Raw genomic sequence first — 12,293 nt, forward strand, 5'->3', positions numbered from 1 at the left:
ACCGTTATACCCCATATATTTATACCCTAAATACTCGCCAATAGTGGGGCAAGAGCTAGTGAAGCACCAAAAGCACGGGCAGCGGGACAGTGCCAGCGTAATCCAGAATTATTTTTTATTATCCTTTAACGGCCATTAAACCGTTTATCCCTATCCTCACAACCACATGTCATCTTGTGCCAATGGTACAAAGCCGTTTCAAAAACTTCTCATAAGTGTTGAAGTACTAAAGCAGCATCTTTATTGTTCTTGGCCAGATGTATTGCACATAAATATTTGTGACCCTCATCGAAGACCCCCGCCCCTTAAGGCTTGTGGCATCTCCCATTCCTCTGTTTTCAATGGGCGGCGCTTCAGAGCACATATACAGGGAATGTGACTGACGGTAACACATACGGTACTGGGCCTTCTTCCTGGGAGGAAATGAACGGACAAGGCAACGGCAGAGTGGAGCGGCCAGCGGAGGGCTTACCGTTCAACGGGAAGTCCAACTGGCTTCCTCGCGGTCTCCGCCGGCTGCTGCCTGCTGGCTTCACGAGTGAAGTGAAAGAACAGTGTGTGCTGGCCGGACCGGTGGTAAGAGGGGCTTGCGACCTATATATATGTTAACGGGAATTATCTTATTCTCAGAGTTTCTTCTTCTCCTCCCTGGTGTTCATATAGAACAGTATTTATTCGGTGTGTAATTGCTCCGTAAGAATATATAAATATGAATGCATCATAATGATATTTTATTAGGTAACACCAGATAATTAAATACTTTACAATGAAGTTATACAATTAATTACACATTTTAATAGAAGGTTTGGTAAACCTTAAAACCAGATACATAAACTCACTGATGAATGAATGAGGGGTCCGTTGCGCGAATCAGAAATGTTCACCATTATTTCTCGTGATGGCCAGGAGTCTTTTATTGCTTATTCAAAGTAGACATCTTTGTAATGTTTGCTTTGTAAAAAAAAAAAAAAAAAACATTTCTAGTGACATCTCTGCTACCATGAAATCCATACATGCATCACAAATCTATGGGCTCCCCAATATCTGGGTATTATCAGATGCTCTTGTGGTGTTACTGGGAGAACACCATGGAGACATCATCAGTAATGTCACCAAGGCAGGGTTCCTGTCTTTCCTGCTAGAACACTTCTGGGTGTTTTTATTTTATAAGTTTATATTTGTAATAGTTTATTGTTATTTAAGTTTAACTTCAGTTTATTACGCAGCTTGTCTACTTAACACTGATCCTGCTCTCAACCAGGTAGATAAATGAAACAGCCTTGCATCAGAAGTGGTACAGGATAGTACAGTGATGGAATTTATGTATGTAATAGGCATAAAGCTACTTTGAAATTAAGACAAGACAGAGGATTGATTAAGGTCAGGGCTGGCCTTAGGGGTGTGCGACCTGGGTCAGGGCGCCACGGCAGCGGGGGCGCCTGCCGGGGACTTAAATTAAAACATCGCTTTTTTTGTTGTTGCTGTTTTTTTAACTTTATTTAACATCCTCCATGTTAAATAAAGTTTAAAAAAAAACAAAGCAAAAAAAACCAATGTTTTAATTTAAGTCCTGGGCAGGGGCTCCTGAAGTTTTCAGCAACTGCTCGGCGCCCCTCATTCTCCGTAACTCCGTCGCGGTGCCGGTGTTTCATCCTGAGAGCCGGAATATGATGTCATATTCCGGCGCTCAGCTGTGAAGCGCGCGCCACGGCAGAATGGGAAGACGGACGCCTCCCGCTCCCACCGCAGGACTCCGGCAACAAGGTAAGTAGGGATAATGGGAAGTAGGGAGAGGGGGTAGATAGTGAGAAGGGGCTTAGGGGGGATCAGTGAGAAGAGGCTTAGGGGGGAATCAGTGAGAAGGGGCTTAGGGGGAATCAGTGAGAAGGGGCAGAGGGGGGGAATCAGTGAGAAGGGGCAGAGGGGGGAGGCAGTGAGAAGGGGCAGAGGGGGGGAATTAGTGAGAAGGGGCAGAGGGGGGAGGCAGTGAGAAGGGGCAGAGGTGGTAGATAGTGAGAAGGAGCAGAGGGGGGAAGGCAGTGAGAAGGGGGAGAGGGGATAGCTAGTGAGAAAGGGGGAGAGGGGATAGATAGTGAGAAGGGGGAGAGGGGGTACATAGTAAGAAGGGGAGAGGGGGTAGTGTGAATGCGTACGGGAATGAATTAATGTGTGGATGAATTGCTTGAATGATTTGTGAGACTGCATTAATGAATATGTGTAAATGATTTGTGTGAATGAGTGAGTAACTGTGTAAGTGTTTGTGTCTATCATGGATGTTTAAGTGATTTGGGGAAATGCAAAGATGGCACATGAAGGGTGGGCTGTTTGCCGACAAAGATGTCTTACACTGAGCTGTTAGGGGACAAAGTTGGCTCAGGCTGGGCTGTAATATGTGTGTAATCTGGGTGCTGATCAGGTTCTATGTGTGCATTGTGGACACCAGGGCTGGCTTTGGGTATGCAACCTGTGATCTATGCATGTAATTTAGGGGATTTTACATATACCTTTTAATGCCGTGTTTTTATGTAAATTCCAATTGATCTATACCTGCAAAGCTGGGTTTTTGTGTTATTCTGTAGATCCATATCTGCTATGCTATGTTTCCATACATTTTTTATGTATACCTGCAAATACAAGGTTAATATGTCATATTTAGTTGATTAATACCTGCAATGCTGTTTCCATGTATTTATTTGATCAATACCTGCGATGCTACGTTTCATATATTATTATTGTATACCTGCAAATACAGGATTTGTATGTCTGATTCTGTTTATTTGATCTATACCTTCAACACTGAGTTAACGTGTTTTTCAATTGATCTATACCTGCAAAGCTTGGTTTCTGTGTTGATTCTGTTGATCGATACCAGATATAGGGTTTGTATGTGATCTATACATGCAAGTGCTGTTTATATGTGTTTGATCTGTAGTTCCGCAGGGAGGAAGGAAAGGAGAGGTATGGCTTAATGAATGAGGGACAGAGAGACTGGGAATGATTTCAGGGGAGAGGACCTCTCAAAGTCACGAGAAGGAGGGAAGACTGCACTGACTATCACAGTCTTCACCTAATCTGCAGTCAGTGTGGCAATTTTTTTTGGTGTGGTAGCGGAGGGAGTGATTGCATGCTAGGCGTTTTTGTTACAGAAGATTAGCTGTTTTTTCCTTGTATTTAATGTATATTGTTGTTTCCAGTTATATATTGCTGTACTTGTTTGCACTTCCACATAAACTATCTTTAATGAAAGCTAGTTGTTTTTTGGGGGGGCGGGGGGCGCCAGAGGAGTAGTCCGCACAGGACGCCAGAACACTTAAGGCCGGCTCTGATTAAGGTCTGAGTCTTTACATCACTAGGACATGGGCAGATGGTTCATATTTCTTCTCTTTTTATGATTGCTTAGTAGAATTGCATCTGAAAGGGAGTTGACAACTTTAGAACAGTTGATAGTATTGAGGTGTCTAATTTTATCACTCCCCAGAGGGCAATCACAAGGAGCAATGTGATTTTGTTTCATTCTTTTACTGAACCTGAAGCTTAACTTGCAGTTGTTGTACAGTTCTTGTACTAGTAACTGTATTCTCAGTGGTACAATGTAGTCCATTGAGTGATTATGGGTTTACAGTACTTTATTGTAATGTCAATGTTTTTTTATGACGACGAAAGCCACCATACAGCTGTGAAACAACAGTTAACTAAATACCGTATTGGCTCGAATATAGGCCGCACTTTTTTCCCCCACTTTAAAGACTGCGGCCTATATTCGGGGTCTAGCGGGCAGGCAGCGGGGATAGGATACAGATCCCCCGCAGCGGTGCAGAGGACATGCATCCTACTCCCCGATACGCTCAGACAGCCTCCCCTGCCAGCACTTCCCACGGGGGGGGGGTGCCGGCACGGGAGGTTGTCTAAGCGCATCGTGCCGACCGTCCCCCCCCCCGGACTTACCGGAGCAGACTCCCGGGCGTCTTGCGGGGCCGGCGAGGGACGTCTACGCAATACGCGTATACAACTTCCGGTGCCGGCACATCCAGTGCCGGCACCGGAAGTTGTATTGCGTAGATGTCCCCCGCTGGCCCCGCAAGACACCGGGGAGTCTGCTCCGGTAAGTCGGGGGGGGGCAGAGGAGGACAGTGGTAGCATATCTCGGGGAGGGAGGACAGTGGTAGCATATCTCGGGGAGGGAGGACAGTGGTAGCATATCTCGGGGAGGGAGGACAGTGGCAGCATATCTCGGGGAGGGAGGACAGTGGCAGCATATCTCGGGGAGGGAGGACAGTGGCAGCATATCTCGGGGGGGAGGACAGTGGTAGCATATCTCGGGGAGGGAGGACAGTGGCAGCATATCTCGGGGAGGGAGGACAGTGGCAGCATATCTCGGGGGGGGAGGACAGTGGCAGCATATCTCGGGGGGGGGACAGAGTGGCAGCATGTTTTTTTTGGTGCTTTTTTAAAGAAAAAAACTTTTTCTTTAAAAAAGCACCAAACTTTTAGGGTGCGGCCTATATACGGGGGCGGCCTATATCCGAGCCAATACGGTACCTCAGGAACAAGTTGTAAGGGCAGACACCTTCTAAGTTGTAGGGTTCACTGGCAGACTTTTCGCTTCAAGATCCATTTCAAGGCAAGGATTCTGTTTGAGCTGTATAGTCTGATTTTTTTGTGGATTAAGTTTCAGAGAAAGTGTTGTATAGTTTTATGTGGATGTGGATATAGTGTATAGTGTTATGTGGATTCATAACCATGGACACCATAGTGAACAACAAAGCTCCTGATATGGCATTTATTGACAGTATTGGCTTAATTATGACATGTAGGGCTGCGACTAACCATTATTTTAATAATCGATTAGTTGGTCGATTATTTTTTCAATTAATCGATTATTGGATAAAAAAAATGCACATTTTTTTTTGTTTAAAATAACGTAATAAAAAACGTACAATTTTCATCTCTTTATCGCAATGGAATTTCTCTATTCACCTTCTTATTTTACTGGCATAATAATAAAAGCTACAAGAACCCAAACACAGTGTTTCTCAAACTATGTTTTAATACAAAGTTATTAGTAAGTATTAATTCATATGTTAACTATTTTTCATATTTAATAAAAACTATGAGAAAAAAGCCTTGTTTAAATTTTCTTTTATTTACCAAACTGCCCCCAGTTATGCACATCTGACCCCCAGCTTGCCACTCTGCCCCCGGATATGCCTTATACCTCCTATATGCCAGAGATTCCACTGTGCCCCCTGATATGCCACTGTGCCCCCGATATGCCTTATACTCCTTATATGCCAGTGATATGCAACTGAGCCCCCTGATATACCTTTTACCCCCAGATATGTCTTATGCCCCCCCTGATATGCCTAATATTGAAATGCCTTATACTCCTTATATGCCACTGTGCCCCCTGATATGCCTTATAACTTCCAATATTCCACTCGCCCCTATTTATGCCTTATACCTCCCTATATGCCACTGTGCATCCTGATATGCCACTCCGCCCCCCATAAATGCCCTGCACCACCCTGAAATTCATTATACTCCCTGATTCACCACTCTGCCTCCCCCAGATATGCCACTCTGAAATTCATTATACCCCCCATACCCCACTCTACCTCCCCCTATACACCACTCTAATTCCCCCAGATATGCTACTCTGCCTCCCTGAAATTCATTACACCCCCATACACCACTCTGCTACCCTTAAATTCATTATACCTCCCATAACTCACCCATACACCACTCTGCCTCCTCCCCCCTCCCACACACCACTCTGCCTCCTCCCCCCTCCCATACACCCCTCTGCCTCCTCCTCCCCTCCCATACACCACTCTGCCTCTCTCCCAACTCCCTGGTGTTTTGTGAACATCACCGGATTCATAGAAGCCTCAGCGTAAGTGAAAGGGAGTAACGGAGGCTGTCTGTGTGCGTCGCGCAGACCCCCACCAGCTGACAGAGAGGATGATCCTCTGCAGGAGACCTCGATTCTCTGTCAGCCGGTGGGGGTCTGCACGATGTGCACAGACAGCCTCCGTTACTCCCCTTCACTTCCGCTGGGGCTTCTACATCATGTGATGCTGCCACTGCATCGTAGGAGCGTAAGTGGAAAGGCGGAAGTTGTCTGTGCGCATCGCACGGACACCCACCGGCTGACGGTGAGGGGAATCCAGGTCCCCTGCAGCTGTTTGAGGTCGGATTATATAAGGAGAGGAGTTTTTCAGAGCGTTTGATAAAATTCGATTTGACTAATCGATAATGAAAATCGTTGTCAACGATTTTCATTATCGATTATTATCGATTCTATCGATTAGTTGTTTCAGCCTTAATGACATGCAATCTTTATTAGCCTATAGATTAATGGTATCAGGTCATTTTTCCTGTCTGTGAGGTAACGTGTGTAGGCTTGTGCCAGTAGTCGGTATAGCAGGTACAGAAGAAAGAGAGAATAAAAGAAAAGAAAAAAGCTGAGGGGAAAAGGCAGCTTAATACCAATTGAGGCTCTTCCCTGATGCCCCCAAGAAAACAATAGAGCTATTGGTACAGCGCCAAAGACAGGTTATAAAATTACAATTTTAATCACAATAAATATAATACACAGTGAAATCGTATTTTTGTTCTTATGAACAACTTTTCTTGAGTTGCCCTAATGCATTTTTGCCTTTGACTTTTTTTACAATATCATATACAGCTTTTACTGACCTTAATTGTATAAGGATTAAAGGGCTCTCGTGATTGTGCAAGTTAAATAAGCAAAAAGGTCAAAGAACAATGAGATAAAATGCTACAATCTAAACAAATTACCCTACCCGGTATGAGCAGATTTACAGGTAACTTATTATCACCAAATGCAGGGTGAAAGTCCTTTCCACATATTTTATCAGAAGGAGGCATCTGTCTTTACCTTTTATTCATTTTATATATTTGTAACTATCTCAAATTCTCCATATGGTGGAGTCTCAAGAGCTCTCAGAGCATCTTTACCATAAAAATGTTTTCTGCAAGAAATACTTTTAAAAGATCAGTTAAATGTAAAAAGTAATATTCAACCTCAGAGTTATAATGCATATCACAAAGTTTCTATTACTGCTTAAGCATATGCTAAATACCGTATTGTAGGCACCTGTCTATTGATTGTTAGATACTTATTAAGTGTTAGATAAATGTCTGTTGATTTAAGAACAAGAATGCTTAATCTGGTAAAATGGCAGGGAGCATGGGTTTGCTTTAGGGATCCAGATTGGGGAAGAGAAACCTGGCATCCTGAGTCCACATTTCCAACCACATATCACATATTTGGTTGGAACTGAAAGGATTAAGGCCAGAAGATAAAGTATTTCTCTTCTCAAATATACTACATCTTACCCTTAAGGACAAGTAGCTACTTGTACTTTTAAGGCATTTAGATAGAAAATGTACATTTTCATTTTGGCAAGTTCATTTCAATTTAATTAGGTTATTTGTCTGCTGTTTCAGACTGTACAACACTGAGATTCACTGAGACCCAGCAAACATTCTGAGTTCCTAGGAGAGAATGATATCAAGACAGGACAGAGGAAAAATGATTTGGATCCGAAAAAAATGACTGTCCCTCTATCATACCTCCTTAGGAGGTATGCTAGAGATGACGATATTTGTCAGATATTCTTCATAAATATTGTTTAACCATAAGTGATGCAATTTACAGGAAACCTAGTGCTAAAGGCTTGCAGACAATGCATGCAGTCATCATCTACCCATAGCACCCAATGTATTTTTACAGCCACCTTTAAAGGTGTGCCAGTTGTAACTTGTGCCATGTGTAATGGGCCCTTAAAACACCTGGTACAAGTTACAACTGGCACACCTATTGCTTTGAAAGAGGATGCCACCATTTTATCTGCATTATGGAGGGCTAACGTTAATCCTTTATTGTTCAGAAGGAACCTAAAAAACTACATAATGAATGTGAATTGATCTGCTTTCTTTAGCATAATATGGAAAGCTACCTTGTTAGATATATATGTGCATTGAAAAATATACTAAACATTTTCTCCTGCTTTTGTTTTTCAGTTCCTGTCCCAAATTATGGTGTTCCTCGTGAATATTGTAAGCTCTATTTTCTGTGGACATCTGGGAAAGATTGAGTTGGACTCTGTGGTACTTGCTATTGCTGTAAGTGTTGTTTTGCACACTAAATTTAGTTTGATAATGCACTGTATGTAGCCCAATGTGTATGTAAAACTTTATATTAACAGAACAAGACCATGTCTACACTGTTTTGGATGTAAGGTGAATTGTAGCTAATTTAGTACAGGGCTTGGCAAATCTGTTTTGATTCTAGGAGCCAGCTAAAAAAGTTAGGAGCCAGGATTTTTTTAAAGCTAACAGTTTTATTTTCAAGGACAAAAATAACAAATCTTTAATTTACACATAAAAAAGACTAGAACCAAAGTCATGGGCATTTAAGTTATGCAGATAATTGAATATATTCTTATGTGACACACCAAATTTTGTATATCATAGTGTTTTTCACTTGACTTTTTGTGGCTTTTTTGTGTCTGCCACACCGACGCCCAAACACACACACCAGGACAGGCTCTGCCACACCAACACCCAAACACACACCAGGACAGGCTCTGCCACACCGACACCCAAACACACACACCAGGACAGGCTCTGCCACACTAACACCCAAACACACACACACATCAGGCACTGCCACACCGACACCCAAACACACACACCAGGACAGGCTCTGACACACCGGCACCCAGACACACACACCAGGACAGGCTAAGCCACTACGAAGGATAGAAAATGTATTTTCTACACTGCTTTGTCATTAACCCCCCCCTTTTATATTTTTGCCCCTTGTGTATTAATGCCCCAGCCTTTAGTATTGATTAATGTGTTCCGCCCCACAGCCTTGTGTATTGCGCCCCTTTGTGCATTTATGCCATTGATTTATGTGTTGCCCCCAGCCAACCCTCCTTCCTTGTGTATTGATGCCCCCACCCTTTTATAGTGGTTAATGTGATGCCCCCCTTTAGTATTAATTTATTTGATGCCCAACCACCATTTTGTCTATTGATGCCCCCACTGCCATGTGTATTAGCCCCAACTACACACACCCCTGTTTATATTGATTTTGTAATTTCAAAACCCAGCCAATCCCCCTTTTGTATTATTTAAGTTTTAATGATGTCCCCCTCCACTGAATATAGGTCCATTTTCCTCAAACCCCTATTTCTTTATTAATACTTACATCTTCGCTTTTCCCCCCCTGCTCTTCTCCAACGTGAAGATTCTCTCCCCTCCCCATCACGAGGAACTCTTCTGTGAGCTCTGCCCCCTTGAGTGGCACGTCCTGAAAGTTGGACGCCCCTGACCTAGGCGCCAGGACAAAATTCTCAGGCGCCTGGGATTTGTCGAGCCCTGATTTAGTATATCTGGTGAATTTAGTGGTGCACTTTATAAACTATGTGTTATCTCACGTTTTAAAATGCCTGCTATGCATGTCATATTATGGCTTGTGCCTTGCGAGAAATTAGGGCCAGATTAAGTGATATAAGGTAAATCATCATCCCTCCAAGTTTATTATATAGGATCTCTGCCCGAGACCCCAACGGAACCACTCACCTGAGTACCCTCCTCTGCTGCCTCCCGCATGACTGTTCGTGTGCGCACTCTCACTCAACTTTATTCGTCCCCGAGTGGAGAAGACAGACAACGCGCTTGGATGATGTCATGCATGGGGGGGGTTCCAGGAGCGGCATGTTTAAAAACCAGCACTGAGTATGTGCCGTATTGAGCTCCTCACTGCTGTGTTTTCTACTTTGATCCCCGTGAGCCTGACCCTGGCATGTCTTACTGGACTTTGCTGATCTCTGTGAACCTGACCCTGGCTATTCTTACTGGACTTTGCTGAGCTCTGTGAACCTGCCTATCCTTGTTTGACCTTGTTGTATTGTGCTTCCTGGATTGGTGTCTTCCTGCATTCCGGACTCCTCCTCATTAACCCCAACAGTGATGTACCATTTAGTCAAGGATTTCTTATAAGATATTAGCAATCTGTTACTAGATTTCAGTAATAAAGTTGTGTACAGATAACACTGTTTGTAGTTTAATTATTTTTATAGGGATGGTTACCGGAGCTTAGTCAGACACGAAATATAGGTTTAAGGGCAATAAAATAGTTTGAAATGCTTCTTAACCATTTGTCATATACCTTTTGTTTTTTAGGTCATCAATGTTACAGGAATATCTATTGGTTCAGGCTTGTCGAATGCATGCGACACACTCATTTCTCAGGTAGAGTTACAGCAAAATAAATTCATGAAAATATTGTGTTTTTAATATAGGGTGGAAATGCATATCAGTTAGCATCAAGTCTTCATTTGTTAGGATTATGGTATGTCAAACATATGTTGCGTATATGATACCAAAAAACAATTGTCATTGTGTAGTAATTTTGTCTCTATTATTTCCTTATAGACGTATGGTGGTAAAAATATGAAACGCATTGGAATTATCTTACAGAGGGGGATTCTGATCCTGTTACTGTGCTGCTTACCTTGCTGGTCCATCTTCATTAACACTGAACACATCTTGCTGCTCTTCAGACAGAATCCGGATGTTGCCAGGTTAATATTACACGTAATTTCTGACAAACACAAATGATAGATGCTAATCTCTGTATAACCACTGATCAAAGTACAAATAAGGCACAGTTAAAATGCAAGCTATAAGACACGTTTCCATTATTATTACATTGTTGTCACATTATGAATTAACAGGACAAACAGTCTGTTAATTTAGTAAACCAGTTTATACTGAAAAAGTACTGAATAATAGAAACATAGAAGCAAGGTGGCCCATTTAGTCTGCCCTTTTTTCCTCATCTAAAGACTTTAATCAGTCCTCGCCTTTGTATTATATTCAGGATAGACGTGTTTAATGATTAGCATCTTGATTTGGTGTTAACTTTAAGCTGTTGAGTCCACTTAGGATGTACCTGTAGGTTGTTAAAACTTGTAGCAACATGCTCATTATGACGTACAGGTAAGACATCTCTCTGCTGCTACACAGGAGATCAGGCTGACTAACAACAGCCTAGAGTTTCCCCTATTGGTGATCAGGTATTCCCTTTCTGTACGTGTCACTACTGACACCCACTGGAAGGACAGAAAAGACTCAGCACTGTCTTTCTAGACCTCTAACCTCTACCATTGCTTCCCCCTTTTGGCTGCTTGCAGTTATTGTAATCTGCAGTGCAGGGCTATGGAGCCCTGCTTGCTGATCACATTGTAATCAGCATAAACAGATCAGGAGGAGGAGAGGGAGAAAAAATGTTTCCCCCTTTCAAAAAAAGGTAAAAATAAATGGGTGCCCAGTGATGTCACCATGACATCACTGGTAGGGATGCACCGAAATGAAAATTTAACATTGACTTGGCTGAAACAGAAAATGATCCCCCACACCTTTTTAAAAAAATAAATAAAAAATAACCACACTTTTATTAAAAGTAAGTAACACACCACAATTTGATAAAAAAATCAATAACAAAATTAATATATATGATTGATTGCTAACAGCAATCACATTCCTATCATGCCCAGGTTCTGGCAGGTTCTGGTTTTGGTGTGTTACTTACTTTTATTAAAAGTGTGGTTAGCACACCAAAATTGGACAAAAATCAACAACAATATATATATATATATATATAATTGCATAATATATATATATTTATAATCACACTCCTAACATGCCCAGGTTCCACCATGTACTAGCTGCCTGGGCAAGGAGGCTGTAATCACACTCCTATCATGCCCAGGTTCCACCATGTACTAGCTGCCTGGGCATGATGGGCGTGTGATTTCAGCCTCCTTATGCCATGCTACTCCCCCACTTACACATCCATGCTATAACACACACTCTGATTCACAAACATTCCTTCACTCATTCATATACTCATATTCATTCCCTTTATCTCACATACTTGCTCATATAACCTCCCCCACCCCCTTACCTGAAGGGGCCCTGCTGCTTTCCTTTCTCGCTCTCTGTGCGAACAACTTCTCTTTTCCCGCCCCAAGGGGAAAAAGGAGCGGAGCGAAGTCATGTAATGTGCATTCACGTGACTCCACTAGGTTCCTGCGCAGGTAAGCAGCAGGGCCCCTCCGGACACTTATTTTCGGCCACCAACAATATCGCTGAGCAGAATTGTTATCCGGACAGGAACGCAGAATATCTAGAACAGCAACATCCCATAGCGTATAATAGCATCTAGATAAACTAAGACCCCTCAGCAGACG

At 42.7% G+C, this 12,293-nt stretch overlaps 1 protein-coding gene across 1 annotated transcript in view; it reads left to right on the top strand.

Moving 5' to 3' along the window:
• Nucleotides 1–381: 381 nt before the first annotated feature.
• LOC128472883 (multidrug and toxin extrusion protein 2-like) overlaps nt 382–12,293 on the top strand; it is a 35,872-nt gene continuing 23,960 nt past the window's right edge. Inside the window, exons 1-4 of the mRNA XM_053454856.1 lie at nt 382–576; nt 8,050–8,151; nt 10,222–10,290; nt 10,474–10,622. Of these exons, the coding sequence (XP_053310831.1) occupies nt 424–576; nt 8,050–8,151; nt 10,222–10,290; nt 10,474–10,622 (473 nt within the window). The 5' untranslated portion in view covers nt 382–423. The remainder of the gene's footprint in view (nt 577–8,049; nt 8,152–10,221; nt 10,291–10,473; nt 10,623–12,293) is intronic.

This window comes from Spea bombifrons, chromosome 2 (genome assembly GCF_027358695.1).
Source record: "Spea bombifrons isolate aSpeBom1 chromosome 2, aSpeBom1.2.pri, whole genome shotgun sequence".
NCBI lineage: Eukaryota > Metazoa > Chordata > Amphibia > Anura > Pelobatidae > Spea > Spea bombifrons.